Here is a 27,967-nt window from a genome sequence, read left to right on the forward strand (position 1 = left end):
AGCGACACTCTGTCTCAAAAAAAAAAAAAAAAAGAGAGAGAGAGAGAAACAAAGAGAAACAGAAAAACAGAGAAAAGAGGAAAGCAAGAAAAAAGAAAAGAGAAAGGAGGGAAGAGAGCACACAGGGCAGCAGTGGACGGGTGCCTCCCGGGGTGAGGAGGGGCTGCCACACCCCACCCACCTCACGGCACAGCCTGGTCCTCGCCACCAGCTGCCCTCCTTCCCCACAGCCAGCTCTGCAGATGAGTGTTTTAGTGGATGAGATGAGTGTTTTGGTGGATGTGACCCTTGGCTTCATGTGATGTTACCAAACTCATCAGCTACAACCAACCTCCCCGCACATCAAACCAGGCTCTCAGCCTCCCCGACTGTCACCCCTGAGCCCACGGGCGCCCCCCAGAGGTGTGTCCTGCCCAGGGCAACTCCCTGACACCCCCAGGGCCTGCTATCCTGCGTCTTGGGTCTTCCAACTCCTCCCACTTGGCAGGAGACACAGGGGCCTTGGAATCGGAGAGTTTCTTGATTTAAGAAACAATCACCGTGTCCCTCGATCTCAGATGGGCTTCACTTCTCCCAAATTGAAATGTTTGTGACAAAAAGCAGAGGAAGGATCGCCAGGTGAGTTTAACAGTTCTTGCAGACACCTGGCAGACACTGGTGGCACACAGACACTTGTGTCCCCCCTCCTGAAGCTACAGGCCACAGGTACATGTCCTTACCCACGGTGAGCCCCACCAGGCGGTAGGGGAAGAAGCAGGAGGCCAGGAAGGCAGCCCAGAGCGCCACATACAGCTTCTGTGTGATCTCCGGCTGGACCCACATGAACAAGCTGGAAGGAGACGGGAGGCTCAGGCCGGGCGGGCGCTGCCGGGCCTGGGGTGGGGGGCGGGACTTACTTCTTGATCTTCTCCAGGATGTCAGCCATCTTGCCGAAAAGGTTCTGCGTGAAGGAGAAACAGTGATTACAGCAGCCCCTGTGCCTGGGCTGTCAGTCACACCGTGATGCCAGGAGGGCCTCCAGGTCGGGCAGCCCTGAGGTCACCCAGAGCCCTGTGGTCCTGCCCAGCTGCTCCAAGGCCGGGGAAGGCGCAGCTCTGGTCTAGGGCAGAGGTGACCATGCTCACAGCAACAGCAGACCCAGGCCTGAGTCCTTTCCAGGGGCACTCAACCCTGGCCAGGGACTCCCGGGGGAGATGGAGTGGGGCTCCACCCAGGCCCTGGCCCACCATCCGCAGAGGCTGAATCAGGAGGCCCCTTCCCCACCCACCAGAGCTGCTGTAATGACCAACCAAGGGCAGGGTGACTACAGGTCAGCTGACAGTAGGCAAACCAGGCCTGCAGAGTCAGGCACGGCCCTCCCCGGGCAGCAGCTGAGGCCGGCAGAGACACACCCCTGGCCAGCATAGGCACATCCCTGGCCAGCGCAGAGACACCCCTGGCTGGTGCAGAGACATCCCTGGCTGGCGCCCGTGGCCGACACAGACACACACCCCTGGCTGGTGCCCGTGGCAGTACCTGGGCTTTCTGAGCAACGTCCAGCACCAGCTGGAACTTCTCAGACACAGTCAGGTCTTCCTTTGGAGGTTCCTTCAGTCAAAGGGGAAAGAGAATTTTCCACTGAAATTTAACAGTTCAGAAAAACTACTGACAAAACAGCGTGGAGCCCTCCCAGCCCCAGGGACTCTGCTGTCCCCACACAGCCAGAGGGGACGGGACATCCTTTGGGGACCCGGCACCAGGAGGACACCCCTCTGGGCTGATGGTGACATCTCACCCTGTGCCCCTCACTCTGGGCGCACAACAGGAGTGGGGCAGAGCTGCCCCTGCAATGGCTGAGCAGAGGCTCTGCCTCACACTTCACCTTCACAGCTGTCCTCCCTGACTTACAGGCAGGGAAACTGAGGCCCAGCCAATGGGAGCCCTGGTCCTGCTTGTCTCCCATTCATTAAGAACCTCCTAAGGTCTCCCGGGTCTCAGTGCTGGGCGAGCAACAGCCCGCCTCCTCCAGGCACTTCTCCTGACCCCTGGTGCTCCATGTGAGAAACAGGCACTGAGACATCCAACTAGGCCCGTGGAGGCGCCGAGGCCTCCCTTCTGCCCATGCCCAGTGGTCTTGCCCCATGGGCCGAGGTCTCCCTCTAGGCTTCCAGGGCCATGTGGTCTGTTGGCTACTCAACCGTCGTGCAAAACAGCCGCAGCAGTGTGTAAATGAATGGGTGTGTCTATGGCCAATAAAACTTTATTTACAGAGTTAGGCAGTGGGCCAGAGGTGGGTTTTTTGTTGTCGTTGTTTTGTTTTTTTGAGACAGAGTCTTGCTCTGTCGCCCAGGCAGGAGTGCAGTGGCGGGATCTCAGCTCGCTGCAAGCTCCGAGAGGTGGGCTCTTCTTTCTCAGATGGGAACAGGTCCGCTTGTCCAGCCCGCTGTTCACCGCCCTACCTGGGGAGGTTGTGGGGGCTACAGCAGCCCCTCAGTGTCCCCCACCCCTGCCACATCACATCCTAGCTGGGAAGCCTCAGCTAGGACAGGCCAGGGCCAGGCAGTCTGCCTCTTGCACAGCCAAGCTTGGCCTAGCAAGCGGGGCCGGGCATGCACCCTCCCAGGGCCTGGGGCTAGGGAGGGGCTGGCCTCCTCCTCCCCTCCTGTGCGGGGACCTTATCCAGAGGCTTCCTCGGGAGGAGCCCAAAGGCTGAGAGGCCTGGTATGATGGAGACGGTCGGAGGAGACTGTGCACCCTCCAGGGACTTACCATGGGCTCAGACACTTCCGGCACGATGCTCCACTGTATCCGCCAGCCCCTGGTGAACAAAAAACACACACACCTTTATGACAGTGCCACCTGAGTCAGGGGATGGCATCGACTCACCAGCCCTACACACCCAGCTGGCCTTGGAGGGGGCCCTTCTTTGTCCTTCTAGGTCCTTCTTTGCTGCCTAATGGGGAGAAAAGGGCCCCCAGAAGCCCCTGCTGTAAGAGCAGACAACTCCTATCAGCCTCACCAACCCCTGCCTTGGGGCCCTTCTGGGCAGAGGGGACATATTTAACAGCGGCCAGAGGTGTCGGGAAGGGCGGCCCTTCAACATCCACCAGCCAAAGGGGTCCCGCCCCAATGCTGGGTGCCAATGACACCTTCCAGAGTATTTAAGTGACTTCTACAAAAAACGTTTTCAAATGAGCCAACTGGGGCAGGCACAGAGAACCATCTGGAAACACTGCTGCATAAAAGTGCAAACGTTTGAATGGCCAAGTCAAAGAACGGAATCGCAGCTCCTCCCTCGGCCCCGGCACAAGGCTGAAGTGCGCTCCGGGGGGGTAACCGTAGGCTAAGAAGGACCAGGAGTGCCAGGACCAGGGGTCTGCCCCAGAGCGTGGGCTTCCCAGAGCCCCCCTCAGCCTCCACAGGGAGGGAGTGCTCAGAGTGGGTAGAAGGAGTGATGCGACGGCCCTGACTCAGGCCGGGGCTAACGTGTCGGCCACACAGGCGGGCTGCCTGCAGGCGACTGCTTAACTCATTCCCAGTCCAGCTCCTCCCCAGCAGGCTCATCTCCAACAGGCAGCCAGCAGGAACCTTCTGGGCTGTGGAGCCCGGCTTGCTTCACCCACCCACTGAGATTGCGAAGACGTCTCCTGCGATGCTCAGGTAGGTGCAGGAACGGCTTTGGCTCTGCTGATCGCCCACGGAAGGAGGTGCTGGCGGATTTGGGAACTTCCCACTACCATCTCTAGCAAACCAGGGAGCCGCCCTGCCTGGGGGTCTCTCCAGCCTGTCAGGGGCCGCCCTGCCTGGGGGTCTCTCCAGCCTGTCAGGGGCCGCCCCTGAAACGTCAGTACACAACATACCCAGCTGGGCTCACGGTTGAGTGGGACGCAGGGAGACAGCACAGCCACACACGTCGTGGGATAAAGCGGCCGTGACAAACCAGCTCACCTACCTGGCGATGAGGTAATTGAGGGATAACCTCAGAATTGCTAGAAATAAGAACAACGGGATGGCCCAGCCATGCCACACGGCATTCATGTACACCTGCGGATGAGAGACGGTGCATCAGACCTCCTGACAGCTTGGATCAGGACAAGGCCCATCCCTCCCACCTCCCGCAACCAGGCGGCCCCAGTGGGGAGACCAGGCCACCCCCCCGGCTCTCCAGACACTCAGGGACGAGGGCATGTCTGATGGGGAAGCCGGAGGAAGGGCTGCTTCCCTAGTTTAAGAGCTGCCAGCGGAAGCGAGGAGCCACCCTGGGAGAAGCGTGTCCTGGGGACAGAAGAAGGCGGCTGATTCCACACGGGGATCCTGCTCGCTCTGGTGTGGCTCCCACGCTCCAGACTTGGGGCATCACCAGGACTCAGCCTGGCTGGGCAAGGCGGCCAAGCACTGCTGAGGGTGAGCCAGGTGCATGCCCGGGGCCACCTTCATGCCAGGCACCATCTGTGCCCAGTACAGAGCCCGGGACAAAGAGCAGATGTGCAGACAGGGCAGAGGACGGAGGTGAGGCCTGGAAGGCAGGTCCAAAGCTTGGGCTCATCTCTTAGTGACAACAGACACAGCACAGGGGCATGTGGGACCCCGGGCAGCAAAGGCCTCCCGTCGCAAAGTATTTGTGAGGGGTGGCAGGAGAAGAGGCCTTCCAGGGCCAGGGTGGAGCCAGTGGCCCCAGCACCCAGCCTTCATCTGTGAGTGTACAAAGTGCCGTGTCCCAGGTGGGCGGTAAGTGCCTGGGGCAGGCACAGGGCCACAGGCTTCAGGGACTTTCCCGGAGAGCCTGCCCCACACTGAGGCCATCTGGGGACCTCTCCCAAGGGGCCCGCTCGGCAGCGCAGTGCTGCCTTCGGGAGCCCTGGACAGTGCCAGGCTGTGGAGGCCTCAGCAAGCGGGTGGGCTGCCTTCTTCCTCCTTGTGCTGGAGGCACATCCTCCACCCCGGGTCAGGGGCATCCCCCGGAGGACCAAGTACTGAGACATAGGTGGCAAGTCTCTGCAGGGCAGTACCAGGCAGGATGGCTGGGCCCCTTTCCCCAAGATCCCAGCAATGTGGGCCCCGGCGCCCTCCAATCCCTCAGGACTCATGGCTCACAGGGGACGGGGCTGGGCCCCTTGTGCTGCTGTGCCCTTGTGAAGTGCCCCTGGCCCCAGCACCAGGTACTCTGGACCTCAGCAGTGTGGCCACTGCACCGCATGGTGAGTGCCAAGAGGCCTTTCCCGAGGGCACCCTGGGGGACGAGGCTGCACCACAGCCCTGTCCAGGGAGTCGTGCAGGCTAGTCCCGGGCCACGTCCATCGTCTTTGATCCTTGAAGCCACCCCCTGGCTGGTGCCGGCACCACTGAACCCACTTTACAGAAGGAGAAATGAGCATGTCCCTGGGGCCCGAAGAAGTGCCACCTGGGGGCTATCTCCCACCCCAGAAGGTGCCTGATCACGTGATGGATGCTGGCAGGCACGTCCCACCCACCCTGTGTGGCCACTGGAGGACCCACTCACGGTGAAGGCGATGGCAGACGTGTAGACGGAGTACCAGTCGGATAAGGCAGAGAGGTTCTTCACAAAGTTAGTGACAGGCTTGGCACCACGCTCTGGGGACAGAGTAGACCGCAGTGGTCAGCACTGTGGGCAGGAGGCCCCTTAACCACGTCTCCCTGGAGAGTCAGTTTGGCTCAGAATCCCAGAGTCCCCACTGCCATGGGCCCCACCCACACTGGGCACCGTGGGCGCCACGCAGAGCCGCGGGTACTCACTGAGCCGCCTCATATTCTCAGTTAACCTAAGAGAGAAGGGGAGAGATGGGAGCCCAGGGTTAACGCATCCACCGGCTCTGCAGTCCCCACTGCCCAGTTCTGCTGGCTCTGCCGGGGCCAAGGAGGACGTCTCAACAGCCTGGGGCCCCTTGAGTGCACAGAACGGCCCTGCACGGTGGCTCAGCACAGCAGGGGGCACCGGGATGGCCCTCAGGGCCACTCCCCAAGTTAGGAAGGTGGGGGCGACTCGCCAACAAAATCATCCCCTCGTCTCCTGCCTGTGTCCCCAGAACAGAAGTCCTCAAGGGCAGGGCCTTCGCTGGCCTCGCTCCGTCGGGATCCCCAGGGCCTATGGCAGCGCCTGGCAGGGGAGCCAAGGTTTACCGAAAGGACTCAAGAGCCAAGGAAGGCCCCGTGCAGTGGGCTGAGCCCCCCGAGTCCCCATACAACTGTCACAAGCCACGGCTGAGAGCAGAGTGGGCGCACGCAGCTCTGCTGCACCTAAGCGGGCCTCGCGAGCCCCTGCCAGGCGTGGCCTCCAGAACACGGGACACAGTGGAGCCTCCAGCTGCTCTGGGCAGCCTCACGGACAGCTTCGGCCCACGGTGATAAAGGCCGGCCCACCCGCTGAAGCCTCAGCCCGGGGACTGGGGCCCCTAATGCACAGGCAGCCCCAGGCTCGGTGAACCCCTACCTGCGGGCGCTCAGGGGTTCCTCCGTCTCCACGGTGTTCTCCTCGGGCTGGAACCGGAAGTCCTCCACGTACTCCCCGAACCGCTCATAGAACCACTTCTGCAGGCGCGAGGACAGCCCCTGGCTCCGGCGCTCTGTAGGGGGCAGGGGCCTGGTGAGGGCACGGCAGGGCTGCACAGCCTGTTCTGGGGTCGGTCCCGGGATCTCAGGGCAAGCAGGGGCCTCACTGCAAGGGCGCGGCCGGCAGGGGCACAAGGAATGCTTGGGGGTGGGGCAGGGAAATGAAGGGGCCCTGTACAAGGGACTCTGAAGGGCTCAGTCCTCTGAAGACACAAGTGCAAACCAACCGGCACAGAGCAGAGCTGCCCCGGCCATGAAGACCTCAGTGCGGGCTCTCTCTGCTTTCCATGCCCTGTCCCCAGCTCTCTGCCTGCCCTGGGCTCTCATCAGAGGGCAGCCCGTCCATCCAGGCTGCTCGGCCCACCTCAGTGGTCTGCATCAAACCCCCTTTCTACCTCCGGGTTGTCAGAAAGTAGCTGGAGGGGTCACTGCCCCAGCCCTGCCTATCCTGGGCATCAGCCAATGGATGGCAAGGCAGGAGGCTGTGTTCTGAGCTGGGGGTGCCCGGCCAGCGCAGCCAGCCCAGGGTGAGAGCATGGTGATGTCGTGCTGATGACCAGCACTGTTTGCAAAAAGCTAAGACCTCTAAAAAGCAGCCTCCATCGCGGAAAACTGGAAGAATCTCTCAGAACGGGGGTTCAGGAGTACAGGCCAGTCCCTCCCTTCAGAAGGCCAGTGAGGAGCCGCCTGCAGCAGGTGCTGCCTTGCCACAGTTTTGGGCCCTGGGACCAGAGGGCCTGTGGTCACCATATCCGGGGGCTGTGAGCTCAGGGCAGAGGTTCAAGAGCCACAGGCCAAGGGGGCTGAGGTCTGTGCACCCCAAGGCCACCTGGGCAGGGAGGATGCAGAAGCTGTGGCTTCTTCCGACCCCCACTGCAGCCTGGCAGAGTTTTTAAGGGGAGGGTCCAGGTGAGATCGGCACACTCATCCCAGCCATCAGCGAATCGGCCCGGCTGTGTTCCCGTGGACTTTATTTATGGACTGAAATTTCAGGTTTACATAATGTTTTCATGTGATGAAATGAAACCATTTAAATCTGTGAAGACAGGCGGGGTCTGGAGTTTGCTGACCCCCAGGTACAGGGAACTGTGCCAGCTGCCTGCAGGGTGTGGGGCAAGATAAAGAACAGGCACTCAGGGATGGAGGACGAGGAGCGAGAAAAAAGGGCACGTGGCCCCTCACTCCCCACTCGCAGCCAACCATGGCCCCACTGCCCACTTGGTCCCCTTCGGGGAGGCACCAGGGCAGCGGCAGTGACCAGTGCGGCTCTCACATCACTGCTCCGTGGGGCAAGGCTGAAACAGAGAACGAGCGTATTCCCCAAAGAACACACAATCACGCTTTAGTTGAGTGACTAGAAATTTGCGATGATGACTATGGTGACTCATCACTTCGCCTCAGAGACACTAACCCAGTTTTGACAGGAGGAGATTCCCGGATGCCAGCAGGTGCCTGGGCACAGAACCAGCACCTGCCACCCGCCCGCCTGCTAGGGGTACCTGCTCCATTGTTAACCTGGGCCTGCAGAACCAGCAGGTGACGCGCACCCACCTGCCCGCCCGCCTGTCCACCTGCCCACCAGGGTGTACCTGCTCCATTGCTGGCCTGGGCCTGCCCTTTTGGGGGCTGCTGAGCCGTCTGCTCCTCGGTTCTTAAAAAGCAGGGGGAGAAGAGACAAGAGGTCTGTTAGTTCCAAACTCCATGCCAAGTCAGGCACCCCCCCACGGTTCTCGCGGCCGTGTACTGCACAGGAGGGCTCAGGGACAGCGGGACTCTCTCCGGAGTCCCCACCACTCAAATGCTGGTTCTGAGCGTACACAGGCAAGTGCAGGCACACGTTCTGTTTTTAAACAACCAAACAACGGTTCTCACCACTCTTTCCTATTCATTTTAGCACACTTGTTTCTTTCTTCATCATTAAGCTCAGAATACTCTCCTATCACCAACCTGTCTGCTAATGAAAAGATATTGATCGACACACATGGATTTATCAGGTACCATGCTAGGCAACAGGCTGGGTGCTGCCTGTCAGCAGCCTGTGCCCAGCTCCCAGCTCGGCCTACTCCAGTGACCTGCCTGGTCTGGGCAGAGTCACTAGACGGCCACTAGGGTCTGCTTCCGTCCCACACCCAGCCCCTGCAGCCAAGGCCCATGAGCAGGTGCAGCACAGAACGGGGTCAAGTGCTGTGTGGTCGCCCCTAACCTTCCTAACTCGGGCTCTTGGGGAGCGGGAGTGGGGAGGGAGGAAGCTGGGGGAGGAGTAAACCCTGAGAAGAGAACAGAGGGCGGAGCACAGGGCAGGGCCAGGTAAGCGGCAGGCAGGAAGCAGACGGCAAGGTTTTCAGTGGGCTTTGGACCCACAATGGAGAGAACCTCTGCCCACCAACAAGTAGCCTTAAACCAAGGTGACTTTCTGAGAATTTTCTTAAAAACCAATATAGAGGTTTGCATAAACAGAATTGTTGTGCTTTAATCCTGCAGTTTCAGAGGGTGTGGTGTGTGTGTGTGTGCAGTGTGTGCGCACATGTGTCTGTGTGCTTGTCGTGTGCCCTCACACACCCACCGACCCTGGACAGACCACAGCCACCCAGACCCACCCCAGATCTGCACCAGGATGACAAGAGGAGGTCACTCTGTCTGGGACTGCTCTTCCTTCACCCCTCCTCCTCCAGGCTTCCAGAAGGTTCCTAAGCACCGCCCCCATGTAAAGCAGGGGAGGGCCCTTAATGCTCTCAGGACCTTCGGCTTCCACTTCCTGGGTCACAGCCTGGATGTTCCCTTACTGCCTGCTCCCCACCCATTCCCAAGGCAGAGACTGTGTGAGATGGGGCTCCCTGCGTCCTCACAGCGGACCCGGGCTGTGCACACCGGCCACCAAGGGGCTTTGGTAAAAGATGAGGACCAGATCCCGGAGTGGGGCTGGCGGGGGTGAGAGGACACGAAACAGAACACAGGGAGCAGGGCCGCAGGGACAGCCTCAGGCCACCTTAGCCACTTGGGAGAAGCAGCGTCCCGTGGGGGGGATGGCACTGTGGCCAAATGCCTAGGGACCGCACCTGTCCCTAGGACCTCTCAGCGTGGCAGGTCAGGTCTCTGTCGCACCTCTACATAATTAAATGTAATTTAAGCTTTGAGCTTCTGTGGATTTTCACAGCAGGTTCAGCATCAGGTAAAGCGCCTGCCGAGGCCCATGCACCCATTTCTGGCCAGGGCGGAATAGGAAAGTGAGGCCTCTCCCTCCGCCACACTAGCTGGATGCCCCACGTGAGCCCCCCAGGGCACTCCACAAGGCACAAGGTCATGCTGACCTGCAGGAGGCGGGCAAGGAAGAAGTGGGAGCCAGCCCAGCAGACCCCCCGGCTTCCCACACACTAAACCTGAGGGTGCTGAAGGGAGCCGCTTCCTCAGGGCCAGCTAAGCAGTGACACGTGGAGGCCTGACAATAACATACGGCCCCTGGAGCGCCCGGAGTGGGCAGTCCGCGCTCAGCTGGGGTGTCCCAGAGACGCCATGTGCATTCCTAACCGGTGGGAGCCATCCATGTGGGTCATGGGGGCCATGGACAAAGGTGTGGCCAGTGGTGGTGGGAGGCTGGAGGAGGGGGCTGTGGGGGAGGCTGAGATGGGAGACCCGGTGGGAGGCTGAGTGGGAAAGCTAAGGGGGAGGTTGAGTGAGTGGAGGCTGGAGGGAGGCTGAAAGTGGAGGCTGGGTAGCACCTGAGTGGGGAGGCTGAGCGAGTGGAGTTTGAGGAGGGAGGCTGAAGATGAAGCTGGAAGGGAGGCTGAGCGGAAACAGGGTGGAGACCGAGGGGGGAGGCTGAGGGAGTGGAGGCTGAGAGGGAGGCCGAAGCAGGAGGCTGCTGGAGTGGAGGCTGAGCGGGAGGCCTGGGAGCCAGAGGTGAGGCCTGAGCTCCTCGGCCTCATCCACCAGGCACCAGTTTGAACTTGTGCAGAAGGACACAGAGCCTCGTGGTGCTAGTGAGACAGGAGGGGACTGGCTTTGTAACTTGCGCTGGGGTCCTGAATGACCTGTTTCCTGCTGGCGGCACTGTGAGGCACAGGGCAGGGTGAGGGAGGAGGCTGTGAGCACTCAGGGCCCCGCATGGGACCCACAGCCAAGAGCAAAGACGTCAGCTGCAGACACGCCCTCTAGGAGCCAGGGCGGCACTGGCACCCAGGACATGATCCCGCCGGGAGGGGGGTGGGGGCCACAGGGCACCCTGAGGGGCTGCAGTGCGGCTGGGGCAGACAGCGCGGATGGGAACACGCACAGGCAGTGCTCAGAGGGCAGGTCCTGGGAAGATCCTAAGAGGCCGGGCCGGCCCTCAGGATGGGGCACTGGGTGGACGCACAGAACAGGGTCACCTGCAGGCCACGATCAGGGCCACAAGGTGGCTCTGGGGCCCTGCAGGTCCCATGCCAAGCCTCTCTTCAGTCGGCCTGGCCCCAGGCCTGGGGGCTGGCAGGAACACCTGCGCCAAGGTCCCCCCTTTCCAGACTGCCAGAGGCACAGGAAGATGCCACGTTCCCAGGACCACGGCTCATGCAGGCATAGGCAGGACCTATACCTGGGCAGTCGGAGCCGGGCCCACCCTCACCCTCAGGCCTCTCCAGGGCCAAGAACGATGCTGCCAAGACGCTATGGGTGCAGCAGAGGCCGGCGGGGCAGGTGGGGTGGGGGGTTGGGGCAGCCGCACACAGGCCAGGGCCCCAAGGAAGGCAGGGTACCTGGCCTTCAGCACCTCCTGCACCTTCTGCTCCAGCTCCATCCGCCGCTGCCGCTCCCGGTCCAGCTCCTGCCGCAGCATCTCCGCGTTGGTTTCTTCTCGCAGCTTCCGGAGCTCCTCCTCTATGGGGGAGAGAATGGCCAGGTGACCATCACTCATATCCATGCGGCCCTCTGACTCTGGGATGCTGGGGCAGGGGTGCCTGACTCAGAAACAGCAGAAGGGTCTCTGCTCCATAAGCAGACCCGAGCACCTGACCCTCCTCCAGGGTACAGGGTGCTCACACAGCGGGACACACACTGGCCCCATCCGGTCCTTCCTCCTGGGCAGGAGCCATTAAGCGGGCTCCTCTTGCATGACTAGGGCCAGAATGAAGCAAGCGTGTGAATTTCTTCACTATGTTCCTAACAGTGCAACACAGAACACAAAAGTCACTTCACCGAGCACCGCCACGCTGAGGACACCGGCGGAGAGGACACTGACCGCACCCGGCCAGCCCACCACACCCACCCAGCGCCTCCACGCGCTGGGCGAGGTTCTGGGACGCATCGGTGGCAGAGCAAAGGCCCTGGGCCAGCAGGGACAGCCCACAGCTCAAGCTGGCCAGGGGGCCTCAGAAGAGCACAGGGCAGGCTGGACACAGGGCTGCTCTGGGAAAGCCTCGGGAGAACGTGGTCTGAGTTAAGACCTGGAGGGAACACAGGAAGGCCACCGACTCTGGGAAAGAGCATCCAGACAGAGGGAGGAGGCGGGGTCAGAGACTGGAAGACCGAGGATGGAAGGGGCCAGGAGCCAGAGAAGGCAGGCAGCCTCTGGGAGTCAGGACACTTCCACCAATTGAAGATAGGGGACAGGGGACTCGGCCTCTCTCCCACTTCCTCTGCCCCATCCCTGCCTCCTCCTCCTCAAACCAACAGTGCTGGGTCACCTGAGGGCAAGCCTGAGGCCCTCGCTTCTCCCCCACGGCCCTCCCAGGGCCTGGCACAGGCTCCACGCATGAAGGACGAGAGCAGCAGACTGATGAGAGCAGAGAGCCGGCCCCTGCGGACACCCCCAGGTCCTTGGTCCTTCCCAGAGGCCTGGGCCACTGACTGGACCCTGCCCAGGTGCTCCCCTCCCCAGCCCACCCACCCTCCTCTGTGGTGTCCCCTGCCCAGCCCAACCCTGTCTCCTTGACAGGCTCAGGCAAGGTCACGGGTAAGTCCAGCTGGAACAACGCTGGTTGACGGGGCAGCAGTGGCTTGCAGAACCCAGCTGAGGGTCACCTAAGTGCTGTCTCTACCCAGAAGGCTGCCCTGGCTGTGGCCTATGGTGGCTGAGGGTCCAGACTGGTCAGCCTTGACTTCAACTGCACAGACCACACCAACCATGGGATGGACATGCTGAGACCTTAAAAAATGGCAGCGGCAGCAGGAGAAGAGCATTTGCTGGAGTCCCACAAGATATTCCAGAGGCAAAGGAACGTGGCCAGTGAATTCACCCAGGTTCGTGGGCAGGGCCAGCAGCCAGACCCCACCAGTGTGAGGCAGGAACCCTTGGGGGTCTGGCCAGCGGTCAAGGGCTGAAGGCAGGTTTCCAAGCCTGGAAGCTTCTTTCTGGGTAGGGTGGGGAGATGTTCAGAGTGACCCCAGTAGCTTCCTTTCCTGTCCTGGATACCTCACCACATGACTTGGGGCCACAGGGCCATACCTAAGAGTCTAACATTGAGGCCAAGGGCAGTAAGACAGTGTCAGGCCCCAGTCCCAGGCCAATGTCCAGGAGTAGCCATGCAGAAACAGCAGGGGGCGGTGCCCAGGCAGGGAGCAGCTGCAGGTGGACTGGGGTCAGTAAACCCAGAAGTCAAAGGTCAGCACACCTTCCCGCCTGGCAGCCACAGGCTCATGGTACCCAAGAGGGAAGAGACAGGTGCCAGCATCTCACCAGCTCCACCCCCACTGGGGATGCTGGCGGCTCGGTGGACACTGTTACTAACCAGTGAGACAGTATTCGGATTTGCCAAGGGCCAGGATCCATTTGTTCACTGTGGGTGTCTGGAGCTCTGCCTCGCTCCCCTGCCTTCTGGAATCGGCTCTTCTCCAAGCACGGTTTCAGGGTCCTTCAGCATCCTGGACTCCCGAGAGCCCCCCACCAGGGCAGCTGAGCTGGCCTGGAGAAGACCCTCCCCGTGGAGGGTGGGGTGGGGGGCACTGGGCCTGTCCCTGCCGGCTGCCTGGTCTCATCAGGCTGGTTTGCTTCAGAGCTCACCCTCCCCGCCCTGCCTCCGTTCTGGGGAGAAGCGTCTGGCCCTGGCACGGCTACTTTTCTCCGCAGACTGAGGTCCCCAACCCGCTGACATGGCCAGGTTCCACCACCTGGCAGAGCGTTAGCTGAAGCCGGTGTCTCCCCAGGGCTCGGGACAGGCTGCGAGGTACCAAGTGTCCAGTCCGGGGGCTGAGCAAAGGCAGGGTCAGAACGCAGGCAGGTGGCCTCTGCCCAGGGCCTTGGGAGACTTCCGGGTCACAATCAGGGGCAGGGTCCAGCCCGGCCTGAGGTTCCAGTTCAGAGCAGCAGGAAGGAGGCGGCAGGAGCAGCAGGCCATGACCTGGGGCTGTGAGGGGCACGTCTCCAGGGCTGAGGGAGCTGTACCCAAGCCCTCCCTGGGCGGCCGGCTGGCTCCTTTACAGCAGAGGGGAGCAGTGCCAGCCACACTCGGGCGGGAGCCCTTCACCCCCACACGTCTGGGGTTCTTTCTTCCAAGATCCCAGATCCACCCGCTCTGCTGGTCTCTCAGCTGCCCCAGCCCCATCCCCCAGTTCTTAACTGGCCTCCTAGCTCCTCACACGCCCTCCCATCCGGCTCCAAGCTGAGGTCCGAGGCTGCTTTTAAAGCACAAGCCAGAACTTGTTGCTTTCCCGCTTAGAACTCCTCACCGGGCTGGCAACGAATCCAACTTCCCAGCTTGAAGCTCCCCCCGAGGCCCCCACCCACCCACTCCCAGCCTCAGCGCCCTCCACACCACCTCTCATCTTTGCTTTTTGGGCTCAAGCCACAGAGACTTGCTTTTAGGTCCCCAAATGTCCAGAAAATATTCAGATTTGCCCAGGGTAGGGCCTGCCCCAGGACCTTTGCATGTGCTGGCCCTGGTCCCGAGGAAGCTTCTCTTCTGCCCTCCGGGGTAAGGTGCTCCTCAGCCTCAGTCCTGACCCCAGCATCACTTCCCCAGGGGAATTCCCCAATAGCCCCCCCATCTAGTGTAGCCTTCTGTCGTTTTCCCTCCCGGGTCCTGCTCTTTCCTCTTGGGGACAATGTGAGTCCCACTCCGGGTGCTGGGTGGGGATTCCCAGAGATGACACACAACCTCCTGGTAACGTGTGACGTTTCCAGCCCTCCATTACTTGTAGGCCTCCCTGACTTGTGCCCAACACACTCCACGGATTCTGGAGAAGGGACCACTGCGGTGTCACCATCTGTCCAGCCCCAAGATCCAGCCTAGCCCAAGGAGAAGCCAGCAAGATGTGGGGAAGGGAGAGTGGCTGGGAGGGGATCTTGGCCGGTTCTCACGTAGCGCGTCTAGCGGAGAGGGCAGATGCGCTGACCAGCAGGCCGTGCACGGAGTGGAGGCAGCCGGGGACTTGGGCATTTGCGGTCACAGCCCTAACATGGTGATGAGTCCACAAACCCCACCTCCTGTGGGGACCTCCACCCAGTCCTTTGCCAACCTTGCAAGGGGCTTGCCAGCCCTCCGCCCTCCTGGCGCCACTTGAGGGCCAGCTCTAGTGGCCAGCTCTTGCACGCTTTCGTCAGAAATACTCAGGTAATCGTTACATGCCGGACTCTGCCACGGCGCCGGGACACCACCATGAACAGAGGGGACACCACCCTGCCCTGAGAGGGTGGCCTGGGTGGGTCCCCAAGAGCAGCATGGAGCGGGTGAACCCACGGCGTGGGCCCGGCCTGGCCCTGGAGCCCTTGGTGGGCAGGTCCATGTCCCAAGGCAAGAGGAGCCTGGGGACCCTTCCTCCGAGAGGGTCACATGCCCACCGACAGCCAGGAGAACCTGGGCATCTCAGCCCACCTGAGATGGACGCTGCCCTCCCACCCCACCCCCCAGCCACCTCCAAGGGACCCAATTCTCAGCCTCCTGGCCCCTCTTTTGATGTGCCTAGCATACAGTAGGGGCTTAATCAAGTCTCACTGGATGAGCAAAGGAAAGAACCGAGTGCCCCATCAGCCGGTGTTTCTCCCCACAGGGAGCATCCGCCTGGCTCAGTCCCGAATTCGGAGCCAGCTGCGGAGGGTTCAGAGACAGCCACAGGGCATTTTCATCTCGTGTCTCTGTCTTCATGTTGTGGCCGTGACTCACCGCGTGGGAACACAGAGGTGAGACAAGTCACACTGGGCAGTCTTGCTCCCAGCAGGGCTCTTGGGTGGAGCAGGCCAAGGCGGGAAGGCTCGGGTACTTTCCCGGGTTAACTCCTAGCACCCACACGTCGCCTCCTCTGATCTTGGCCCTGTCAAGGTCAAGGCAGCCCATATGCCTCTCCACCCATAGGTCAGAGAGGCACTTCAGCCCCTCCCTGCACGGGTAACAGGAAACCACATTTTCCTACATGGGGCTCCCCTCTACACCCCTTTCTGGAATCACTAAGCTGTGAAAGGGTAGCAGCCAGCCAGGTTCCACCACACGGCAGAGCACTGGCCAAAGCCTGGGCCAAGGTAGCCAGTCCCAGCCCAGGGATGGATGTGGATGGATGCGGACACGGGTCCCCCCTGGAGCCTGGGATGCAGCGTCGTGCCTTCCTGTGTGAAAAGGCACACTCACAAGCCTGGGTTCAGAGGTCAAAGGGGCCTCAGGCAGCCGCCCCTCTTTCCACCCTGGACCTCCTGGGGTCAGGCTCTCTGAAGAGCACCAACAAATCTGAATGCCAGAGCCCTGCCATCCACGCTGCTCAGAGCCCAAAGGATGCCTGGCTCCCAGATCGGCCAGCGGCATGGTCCCCTCAGCCTTGCAGACAGGGCTCCTCGGACAGTGCGGCGAATCAGCCTGTCCCAGCTCCCGGAAGAGGCATGAGGCTTCCCACCTTTGCCTAGTGTCATTCATGACGGTACAAAGACAGCTAAGTAACCAAAACCGGCCGGAGCATCTGACTGTTGATCTCCCATGAGTCTTTCCTATCTCCGAGTACACGGCTCCCTGCAAGGCCAAGCTGCTGTCTCTCCAGAGACTGAAATGATGATCACATGCCCCACGACTCCATCTCACAGGCCTGCCTCTCGCCAGCGGCGACACATTCAGGTCAACTGTAGTGTGCCGAGCACAGCTGTATCTTTCTACAGGATAAAAGCGATGCAAATCCCCCATCATCAATTTTTCTTTCTCTTCCCCGAGTAAGAAAAGAAACAGGAGGGCCAATTTCCTGCCCAGAGCAAACGACTGAGCTGGTATTCACATGGCAGACTCCTCTCGTCCAGCCCCGGCCCCCATCCAGGCCCCGAAAACCTGTGGCTGCTGCCAAGGCTCTGGGTTCCCTCGGCCCCCGGAGTCGGCCTCCTCAAGCTGCTCACAGACACCGAGGACGCCGGGCTGCCCCATCCACAGGCCTCCCTGCCCCGCAGGTCAGGGCCAGGGTGTCCTGCAGGGTGGGGGTGGGAGCGAGGCCACACACAGGGCAGGCCACGGAGCCCCTTGGTGACCTTTGCATTTGTTTCCCATGGCTCGCCACCAACACAGCGGCTTAAAACAACACAAATGTATTCTCTTACAGTTCTGGAGTCAGAAGTCCAACCTGGGTCTCCCTGGGCTGAGGTCACGACGTGGGCGGGGCTGTTCCTTCTGGAGGCTCCTGGTAGGGGGAGACCCATTTCCTGCCCTTCCAGCTTCCCGAGGCCCCGGTGCTCCTTGGCTGGTGGCCCCCAGGGAGCAATGACATCACTGTGACCTCTGACCCCACTCTCACACGGCCTCCTCTGACCTTCCTGCCGCCTCCTTCTCAGAACCTCTGTGGTGACTGTGCGCCCCCGGATAATCCAGAACCATCTCCACCAAAGGTCTGCGACTCAATAATCCAGAACCATCTCCGCCAAAGGTCTGCGACTCAATAGACCAGAACCATCTCCACCAAAGCTCCGCGACTCAATAGTCCAGAACTATCTCCGCCAAAGGTCTGCGACTCAATAGACCAGAACCATCTCTGCCAAAGGTCTGCGACTCAATAATCCAGAACTATCTCCACCAAAGGTCTGCGACTCAATAGACCAGAACCATCTCTGCCAAAGGTCTGTGACTCAATAGTTCAGAACCATCTCCGCCAAAGGTCTGCGACTCAATAATCCAGAACCATCTCTGCCAACGGTCCGCGACTCAATAGTCCAGAACCATCTCCACCAAAGGTCTGCAACTCGTCCACATCTACAAAGTCCCTTCTGCCAGGGGAGGCCACATTCACAGGCCGGGGGGACATGGTCACTCTGTGGGGCCGTGATTGTGCCAACCACCCTCTCCCTCGAGATGATCATGTCAGGTAAAGGAACCAAGTGCCTCGGCAGGCTGGGCGAGTTCTCACCCCTCCACCCGGCCCGGCGTGGACTTTCCTGCCCCTGGCAGTCCTTGGGTCTCAAAACCACTGGAAGCCCTCCTTTGGTGGGTCCAGGAGCCCTCCAGGAGTACGGGGTCCCTGGTGGCCCCAGCTCTGTCTCTCTCCTCCCCACTTCCAGCTGTGCCCCCAAAGGCACCTGAAGCAGGATTCCCCGGTGCCACCACCGAGACGGCCCCACCAGACAACCACACACCGAGCCTCCCTAAAGCTCCACAGTGAACCGCAGGGACGGAGGGGATGTTCCAGAGTCACCCATGCGGCTCAGAAATGCACGACCTGCCACAGCGCATCCTAATGGCAGCACTGGGCACCTTCTCTCCCAAGACCCCCTGCACTTGTCTCGGGCACAGACATGTGCAAGACATGTGTGAGCATCCAGGCGGCAGCCATACACGCCACACAGGGATGGGAGGCTGCCCGGGTGCACCAGGATGCGTGTGATATCACACCTGCCGGGGCCAAGTCACAGGTGGAGACCCGGGGATAGGAGCCGTGGCCCGCGACATCAGACCAGAAAGTCACGGCCCTGCAGGAGCAGAGGAGCCACCACATCAGAGGCCATGGCTTGTGCAGATCTCGTGGCACTGTTTCCAGCCCAGTGAGCTGTGCCTCTTCCAGGGTCGAGTGCCGGCCGAAATGGGCTGAGTGCACAACAGACCTGGTCACAGCAGCCACCGAATGGCAAGGAACCCAGTGGGAGGCCAGGGGCCCAAAATGCCCGGCCAAGGAGTGAGTCGGACCCCTAGAACCTAAGTCCCAAGGGAGCACCTGAAACGAGAAATCTGTGCCCGCCTCGTGAGTTCGCATCCAGGGGTCTGCTCCCCCAATGCCCAGGAAGGCACGTTGGCCATCTCACTGTCAGGAAAGAAAGCGAGGCAGCCCAGGTGCATGGCCATGGGGAAATCAGCATGGCTACCCAATGGGCCAGGGCCTGCCCCCACTCCAACCTATCACAAGAGCCATTGGGCAGCAAAATACGTCGGGGTGGAGGGGAAGATGGAAGGAGGCCCAGGGGACACTCTGTGTGCCTACAAGGACCCTCGGACCCACAGGCGTCTTGCAGTTGGGGGTCAAGCTCTAGTGCAAGGTTTAGGGATGCTCACGAGGAAGAGTGGCTCTGGTCCTGCAGGCAGCCCCACCCACTCCAGACAGCACCAGCTACCACTCTCCAAGGAATGAAGCAGATCAGTCACAGACTAGGAGCCCCGGGACAGGACAAGAGCCTGGCGTGGCAACACATCACACACACAAATCACCCACAGAGGCTAAAGGAAGCCCCGGGACAGCCAGGCTGGTTGTGCACCCACCCACTCCAGCCCTCACACCTCCCCGGCGTCTGGAAGGAGAAGGGCAGGGATGAACACCTCAACGGTCACTCCGGGGCAGCCCCCAGAACGTTCTCTGATGAGTGAACAGCCACCCTGATTTGGGGGGAGGCAAAGGAGATGCGTCGGCTCAGGCCTACGCAGGCCCAGACGGTGAGGCCGAGGCCCGGCCTCCACCCAGCCTCGACGCCCAGCCCACAGGGAAGTTACTGGGAGGAAGGGAAGCAGCTCTGCGGCTATTTTTAAACCTGTAAAAGTAGATCTCTCAGGCAGGACTCCTCTTGGCACACGACTGATTCAACAGGCCCTGCCTCACCCAAAAATAAAAATCAAGTGATAATCTTTAAATAAAACTCCTTCCCACCAGGCCAGGGGCGCGAACTCAGGATCCACCCAAAAAGCTGCTCCTGGCCAGGCGGAGGCCTGTACCTCCAGAGGCCCGCACCCCCAGAGGCCCGCACCCCCAGAGGCCTGCACCCCTAGAGGCCTGCACCCCCTGAGGCCCGCACCCCCAGAGGCCTGCACCCCCAGAGGTCCCACCTGGCCACCTCCCCTGGACTCTCACCTGAACGCTCCCAGCCCAATTCAGCCCTCCCGCCATCACCGCAGGATCTTTCTAAAAGACAGGCATTCCCTCCATCGAATTACCCAGCTGCAAGTTACAGTGCAGAGCCCAGAGTACAGCTTCAGCTACAGTCGCCACACAGAGGCCGCCCCTTCAACCCCTTCCTCCCGTGGCCCTACCTGCTCGGGGAAAACAGAAAATTCCAAGAAATGCCTTGCTTTTATGGTCAAGTTTTGCCTGCATTTTCTCCCTAATATTTATTTATTGCGGTGTCATTTACCGCTATGTGCAGAGGTAATGTTTACTGAACAATCAACTGTCAACACCGTCTTGGTCAGTACCTAGGAAGACGCAACCTTCCAAGCACATCACACCCTAATGTCGTAGGCTGCTGCGTGCAGAGCTGGCCGACCACCGCTTTAGGTACATTTCAGGACACCAATGCGGAATCTAAGGTGGACAAATAATGCACTGACATTTTTACCATGTCAACTAAGAAGAACCAGGATCCCAGCCAGGGTTTTCACCCGGAGCAGCTGGTTTTCAGAAACCGATGCCTAGCTCTCCCTGTGAGAGGCACGTGGCATCTGACAGCCCGTGGGCTGGACTCTGGGGCTCCGGCCCAGCACGGAGCCAGGAGAGGCGTGTGCTTGACAGCACGTGCCGTCCCTCGCCCCCGCAACCTCCCTTTCCAACCAAGCACTTGGCACCCAGCAGCCAAGCCCTCCGGGCCCCCAGTCCCTTCCCACAGCAACAGACTCTCTGCCAAGCACCTGCTCCCTGCTGAGTGTGGGCTAGGGGCAATCAGGGACACTCCCCAACTCCACTTCCAGCTGGTGACTCTAGGCCCCAAGGCACTAGGAAGCAAAGGTGGCACAGATAAAACCGTGCCTGGGACCAAACACCAGACAGAATGGGAGGAAGGAGGTACATCCGGAGCTCTGGGAGGTGGCCAGTGAGGCCTTAAAGTATGTGCAAAAGGGCATGCCTAGCGGAGGAAACAGCATATTAGTTAATTTGTCTACCTATCCATCCATCCATCCATGCATCCATCTACTCACCTGTCTGCTCATTCACCCATCCATCCATTCATCCATCATTTACCCACCCATTACCTAATCTACCCATTTGTTTGCCTTCTCATTGATGCATCCATCTATCCAATCACCCATCCACCCACCCACATGTCCATCCATCCACATATCCACTCACCCACCCATCTAACCATCCCTTCTCCCATTCACCCACCCATATATCTATCTACTCACCCATCCATCCATTCATCCATCCATCCACTCACCCATCCATCCATCTACTCACCCATCCATCCATCCACTCACCAATCCATCTACCCATCCCTTTTCCCATTCACCCACCCATCTATCCATCCACTTACCCATTCATCCATCTATCCACTCACTTGTCTGTTCATCCACCCATCCATCCATCCATCCATCCACGATTTATCCACCCATTTACCTAATCTACCTATTTGTTTGCCTACTCACTGATCCATCCATCCATCCACTCACCCATCCATCCATCTACATGTCCACTCTTCCATCCATTCATCCATCCACCCATCCATCTATCCAGCAATGCATCCATCCACCCATCCACCCACCTGTCTACCCATCTACCTATCCACTCACCCACGGCCATCCATCCATCCATATATACATACACGCAGATGTGGGCTGAGCATCCAATAGCTGCCAGGCTCTGGGCTCAAGCCTTTGGAAGTCACAGATAAGGCAGCAGCTACCTTTACTCCCTCCCACATGAGTCTAGGTGGTAGATGAATGTGACAAATAAGGGTCTCCTTACAGAGCTGGGACACTAGGACACACCAGGTGCTGCACCAGTACTCTCCATGTGCCACCAGAGAGCCTGTCTCTGCTATGCAGCCTCATCTACAGATGAGGTGCAGAGGATGGGAAGGCTTGCTGGCCTGGGGAGTGTCTCACTCACTGCACACAGGACCTCGGCTGAGGCCAGGGAGCTGGGATGTGTTCATCGGGGCAGGATGCAGGTGACTAGAGAGGGCACAGAGGTGGGCAGTGGTTCCTGACTTAACACTTCCCATGGAATTCAACACAGGCATCATCCAAAACACCTGTCAGATGACGATGCTGAACCCAGGACCTGCGGCCGTCGCAAAACACACAGGCAGGCGTGTTCAGGCTCCCTCTCTGACTTCACCCCAGCCCCTGGGGGCAGCAGGGAGGAGGCCCCTGCTGGCAGGATCAGGGGTTTCTCCTCTGAGGTGTGAGCTCCAGGGACGGGGCCGGGAACTCAGTGTGGCGGGGTCAGCTCACCCCGTACTCAAAGATCTGTCCTGGGCAACAAAGGATCCCAGGGCCGAACATCCACAATGTGTAATTAAAGAGCAGGCAGGTGTTCATGGGGCAATGCAGGTGATGGAGAAACACGGATTGGGGCCAACTTCGTTTTTTCCTAGGGAAATTCCGTATAATACAGACATGCCGCTGTCTCAGTGCCACCTGTCTTCATCTTCTGCCTGTCTGCTCCCCTCTGTAGGTCTGGGTCAGCCGCTCACAGTCATCACTTATGAAACACGTCACTCTAGGGCAGAACCAGACCAACCCGGTGTCTGGCCCTGGAAGTCTGATACAGTGTGACTGCGTCCCCACCCGAATCTCATCTGGAATTCCCACGTGTTGTGGGAGGGGCCCGGTGGGAGGTAATTAAAACACGGGGGCAGGTCTCTCCTGTGCTGTTCTTGTGATCGTGAAGGAGTCTCACAAGATCTGACGGTTTTACGAGGAGGAGTTTCCCTGCACAAGCTCTCTCTTTGCCTGCTGCCATCCATGTAAGATATGACTTGCTCCTCCTTGCCTTCCTCCATGATTGCGAGGCCTCCCCAGCCATGTGGAACGGTAAGTCCATTAAACCTCTTTTGTTTGTAAAGTGCCCAGTCTCAGGTATATCTTTATCAGCAGTGTGAAAACAGACTAATACAGAGTTTATCTTTCCACCACTGGAGAAACTGTAAAAGCGGAGTTTAAAAGGCCTGAGTCAAGAACCACACCCACAGGCCCAGGTCCGAAGAGGCAAGTCCAGAGACTTCGAGTCAACCCCACACCTAAGCCTGTCTCCATCTCGCCTCAAAAGGACACCCTCACCAGCAGGCAGCTGGCAGCTCCCCAGACCCCTCTGCTTCCAGAAGACTTCAATGGTAAGGAAGGTTTTCCTCAGTCTGAATCACCCAGGACAGCCACCTGGAAACTTCCCTTCCCCTCCAGGACCCCTCCATTAAAGCTATGGATTCAGAGGAAGCCCTGCAGGCCTCAGGAAGCAGATGGCTGGCCCCTCCTGCCAGCTTCTTTGAGAACACCTCCCCTGGCCTAAGGGCCAGCCACTCTGATCCCTGTATGTGACAGCAGGAAAGGGAGCTTCCAGGAGCATCAGGGGCTCAGGAGGGAAAGGCACCTTCTCTCCAAGTCACACTCTTGGGGAACCACTGCCACTGCCCATCTGAGTGCATCTGCCGGGAATCCACCTGTGTCTGGCGCTATGAGGGTACCCATGCCCAGAGATGGGGCGTGGTAGCCCAGGGGAGCACCCTCCAGCTCAGCCAGGAGGCATCTGCAGCCCTCCCCAGCAACACAGGAAGAAGAAAGGCAGTCACGAGGGCTCCCCTACACAGTCTAGCAACCGGGAAGCCTCCAGGAAGAGAAGCTCCCTGGCCCTGAGTGTCCTCGGAAGCACTTCCCCTCCAAAATCCAAGTTCTGCATCACATTGCCCTTGGGTAGAGGCTGTGTGTGCACCTCACAGCCCTGGGGAATCTCACCTCCCAGAGCCTGCACGCGGCAGGTGACAAGTGACCAACAGATGCACACGCGTGCACGGCAACCGCGCACACGCGTACACGGCAACCGCACTCAAAAAGCACTAGCAACCGAAATGCATTTGGGGCTACATAAAAATGCATGATGCTTTTAATTTATTTATGTGCTTCTTTAACAAATTTAGGCTCCTGCCTTCAGCCACGAGCCAAAATCCATTTCAACTTCACAGTCTTCATCCTGTGTCATTTTCTTGAAGGAAAATGTACTCTTCAGGATTTAATCATCAGTGAAAACTGCGGCATACTTGGGCCATTTCCTCTCCTCCGTGAAGAATAATACTCTGCTTTCTGAGAGAAGGTACTATAGATAATGGAGTGGAATTTTAACACTGACCACTTAGCTGTTTTACAGGTCGGGGAGCTGAGGCCCCAAACGGGTAAATGTTCACAGTCACCTGCTAACCAGGGCCTGAGTCAAGAATTAGAATTGGGTCCTGGCCGGGCGCGGTGGCTCAAGCTTGTAATCCCAGCACTATGGGAGGCCGAGATGGGCGGATCACGAGGTCAGGAGATCGAGACCATCCTGGCTAACACGGTGAAACCCCGTCTCTACTAAAAAAATACAAAAAAAAACTAGCCAGGCGAGGTGGCGGGCGCCTGTAGTCCCAGCTACTTGGGAGGCTGAGGCAGGAGAATGGCGTAAACCCGGGAGGCGGAGCTTGCAGTGAGCTGAGATCCGGGCACTGCACTCCAGCCTGGGTGACAGAGCCAGACTCCGTCTCAAAAAAAAATAAATAAAAAATAAAAATAGAATTGGGTCCTGACTCCTAACACAGTTCTCCACGCCAGCACTCCCTCCTGCAGGTCAGGAGAGGCAGCGATGGCCACAGCAGCACACAGATGTTGGCTTAGCGACAACCAGAATACGTCTGTGGGTCCCCGGATTACATAATGTCCTTTCTTACATTTTATATCCTTCTGGGGAGATGGGTATGAGAATGGGACAGGGCACAGGTTCTGCTGGGCAAACTCCAACTAATCTGCAATTAATCCCTCCATTCACCAAGCTCCCACTATACCCAAGACATCATGCTTGGGGTATAAAAACAAGTTCATCCCATATCCTCCAGGTGCAGACAGCCTGCTAAGAACTACCTGTAACTACTAACATCCTATATTCCTGGAGACAGTACAACTGTCCATCAACAGGGAATAAACAAGGCCAGGAACAGTGGCTCACACCTGTAATAAACTTCGAGAGGCTGAGGCGGATGGATGGCTTGAGTCCAGGAGTTCAAGATCAGCCTGGGCAACATGGTGAAGCCCCGTCTCCACACACATACACACAAAAGCCAGGTGTGGTGGCATGTGCCTACAGTCCTTGCTACTCAGGAGGCTGAGGTGGGAGGACTGCTTGAGCCTGGGAGGACGAGGCTGCAGTGAGCCAGGATCGTGCTACTGCACTCCAGCCTGAGTGACAGAATGAGTCTGTTTCAAAAACAAAAAAAAAAAAAAACAGGGAACAAGTAGACAAGTGGATGAAGCCATGCTACAGTCACACTGTGGACATAAATGTAACCCGGAACAGGGACAGGTAGAACACAGAACAGGGACAGGTGTAACCCAGAGCAGGGACAAGTGTAACATGGGACAGGTGTAACCCAGAAAAGGGATGGGTGTAACATGGAACAGGGACAGATGTAACATGGAACAGGGACAGGTGTGACTGGGGACAGGGACAGGTGTAACACGGAATAGGGACAGGTGTGACTGGGGACAGGGACAGGTGTAACTGGGGACAGGGGCAGGTGTAACATGGAACAGGGACAGGTGTAACCTGGAACAGGGACAGGTGTAACATGGAACAAGGGCAGGTGTAACACGGAACAGGGGCAGGTGTAACACGGAACAGGGACAGGTGTAACATGGAACAGGGGCAGATGCAACCTGGAACAGGGACAAGTGTAACCCGGAACAGGGACAGGTGTAACACGGAACAGGAACAGGTGTAACCTGGAACAGGGGCAGGTCCAGAACAGGGACAGATGTAACATGGAACAGGGACAGTTGTAGCACGGAACAGGGGCAGGTGTAACCTGGAACAGGGATTATCTCTGTGTACCATTTTGGAGTGACCTACAGGATATAATGTGAGTGTGCAGAAAGTATGAGCACCCTAACATTTATCTAAGCAGGAAGGTAAGAATCAATATAGATGCTCATGCTTATAAAAAATTTCAGTTGGAAGAATACAGTGTAAAATTAGAAGGAAACTGGTTATCTACAGGGGAAGAAAGGAAATGGGGGCGGGGTGCAAGAAGAGAAACTCGACTTCTCTGAATATACCTTGACTTTGGAACCATGGAAACGATTTTAGATAGCTGTACGAATAAATTTAATTTAAAAAAGAATTCTCTACATCATGCATCATGGGACAAAATGGCATCATGTACCCGCCGATGTGACATAAGGACACACCATCATGTCTGTGGCGCCCGGACACAATCGCATGACCTGAGTCTCTTCGTGCAGAAACAGGGCCGACCCAAATTGAGGACAGCCTGCAAAATAACTGACCCGTGCTCTTCAAAAACGTCAATATCGGGAAACAAAGAAAGAACTGCTCCAGGTGAAAGGAGACAAAAGAGGCATGAAACTATCACAACTCAGAACTGTCTTTTGCTACAAAGGACATTACTAGACAATAGTGAGGTAGGAATAAGATCTCAGACCAGATAATAGCATTGTATCAGTGTTAATTTCATGATTTTGATAACTGTCCTGTAGTTAGATAAGAGAATATCCTTGCTTTTTGGAAACACAACAAAAGTTTTTAGCACTCAGGGGTATTGTGTCTGCAACCGACCACCAAGCAGCTCAAAAAAAAAGAATACATGGATGGATAAATAGATGGATGGATAGATGGATGGATGGATGGATGGATGGATAAATGGATAAACGGATGGATGGACAGATGGACAGACGGATGGATGGATGGATGGATGGATGGACGGACGGACGGGCGATGGATAGATGGATGGATGTATGGATGCATGGATGGATGGATGGATGGATGGATGACGGATGGACGGACAGATGGACAGACGGATGGATGGATGGATGGATGGATGGACGGACGGACGGGCGATGGATAGATGGATGGATGTATGGATGCATGGATGGATGGATGGATGGATGGATGGATGGATGGATGGATGGATGGATGGATGGATGGATGGATGGATGGATGGATGGATGGATGGATGGAAGGATGGATGGATGGATAAATGGATAAATGGATGGATGGATAGATGGATGGATGGATGGATGGATGGATGGATGGATGGACGGACGGATGGACGGACAGATGGACAGACGGACGGATGGATGGATAGATAAGAGAGGTAGACAGACAAATGTGGTAAAATATTAACCTTTGGGGAATAACTAGATGAAAAATACACAAGAATTCTTTGTATTATTTTTGTAACTTTCCTATAAGTCTGAAATCATGTCAAAATTTAAAAGAAAAAAAAGCCATCTCTAGAAATCTAAGGTGAAAAGAAACAAATGCACCCAACTCTGTACTGACTTGATAACACAGCCACAAAGGAAGAAAAAAGTCTTGCCAGTGACTGTTGAACACCACAACCTGTACCTTTCTAGTGGAACATGTTCTAAGGACAAAAGAACTAGTAACAAATACAGACTGCATTGAGTAATCCTGTGATATTTTATTTTGAGATTGTATTATCAAGGGATCAAACAAACGAATAATGCTGATGATATTCACTGAGAACCAAGATTTCAGCAAAAGAAAGATACAATAAAAGTCCGATGAGGTTCAACTTAGGAGTCCTGGATGTGAATTCCCACAGAATTATCTGTATGAACTCCTGAGGCCCATGCCCTGTCCACTGAGAAGGTCCAGACACAACAGGTCACCAGCAGCCATCAATGCCCCAGGATCCCCATGGAGTGTGTCAGTGTCCGCTTCCACCAAAGGGAACCAGGACTTTATTTCAGAAATGGTCAATTCCAAGACTGGTGATGAGCCTGAGATATCTGGTCACGCCAAAAAGCAAGGAATCTCTCAGAGACAACTGGGTTGTGTAAAAAGGACTCTCAGAAGCCAACTGAAAGAGGCCCAGAGGCAGAACCATTTGAGCATCAATCAGATACGAACCAGAATTATCAAAACACACCAAATATGTTTACATTCACTGTCCCATGAGAATCCCAAAAACCCCAGGAGAGCCCAACACCCTCACTGGTGGCTGTTCTCAGAAGAGAATGCAACTCATTATTCTGAAAACTGGAAAACGAGGGGGGACTCCAACCATGCACTCCGCCCCCCGTCTATGAACTACTCCTCGGCAGGGCCAAGCGGCAGACAAAGGCAAGTTTGTTTTCAGAAA

The 27,967-nt window shown here is 57.8% G+C and overlaps 1 protein-coding gene across 2 annotated transcripts in view; it reads right to left on the bottom strand.

The window, feature by feature from the left end:
- Positions 1-27,967, bottom strand: part of GRAMD4 (GRAM domain containing 4) — a 102,192-nt gene that overhangs the window by 10,509 nt on the left and 63,716 nt on the right. For both annotated transcript variants that reach the window (XM_011934744.1, XM_011934745.1), the window contains exons 4-13: positions 11,274-11,394; positions 8,136-8,197; positions 6,428-6,560; positions 5,734-5,759; positions 5,480-5,571; positions 3,932-4,023; positions 2,749-2,797; positions 1,516-1,587; positions 897-940; positions 720-829 (exon numbers count right to left, since the gene is read on the bottom strand). In XM_011934744.1, the coding sequence (XP_011790134.1) occupies positions 720-829; positions 897-940; positions 1,516-1,587; positions 2,749-2,797; positions 3,932-4,023; positions 5,480-5,571; positions 5,734-5,759; positions 6,428-6,560; positions 8,136-8,197; positions 11,274-11,394 (801 nt within the window). The remainder of the gene's footprint in view (positions 1-719; positions 830-896; positions 941-1,515; positions 1,588-2,748; positions 2,798-3,931; positions 4,024-5,479; positions 5,572-5,733; positions 5,760-6,427; positions 6,561-8,135; positions 8,198-11,273; positions 11,395-27,967) is intronic.

Source organism: Colobus angolensis, unplaced genomic scaffold (assembly GCF_000951035.1).
Source record: "Colobus angolensis palliatus isolate OR3802 unplaced genomic scaffold, Cang.pa_1.0 Scaffold138, whole genome shotgun sequence".
Classification (NCBI taxonomy): Eukaryota; Metazoa; Chordata; class Mammalia; order Primates; family Cercopithecidae; genus Colobus; species Colobus angolensis.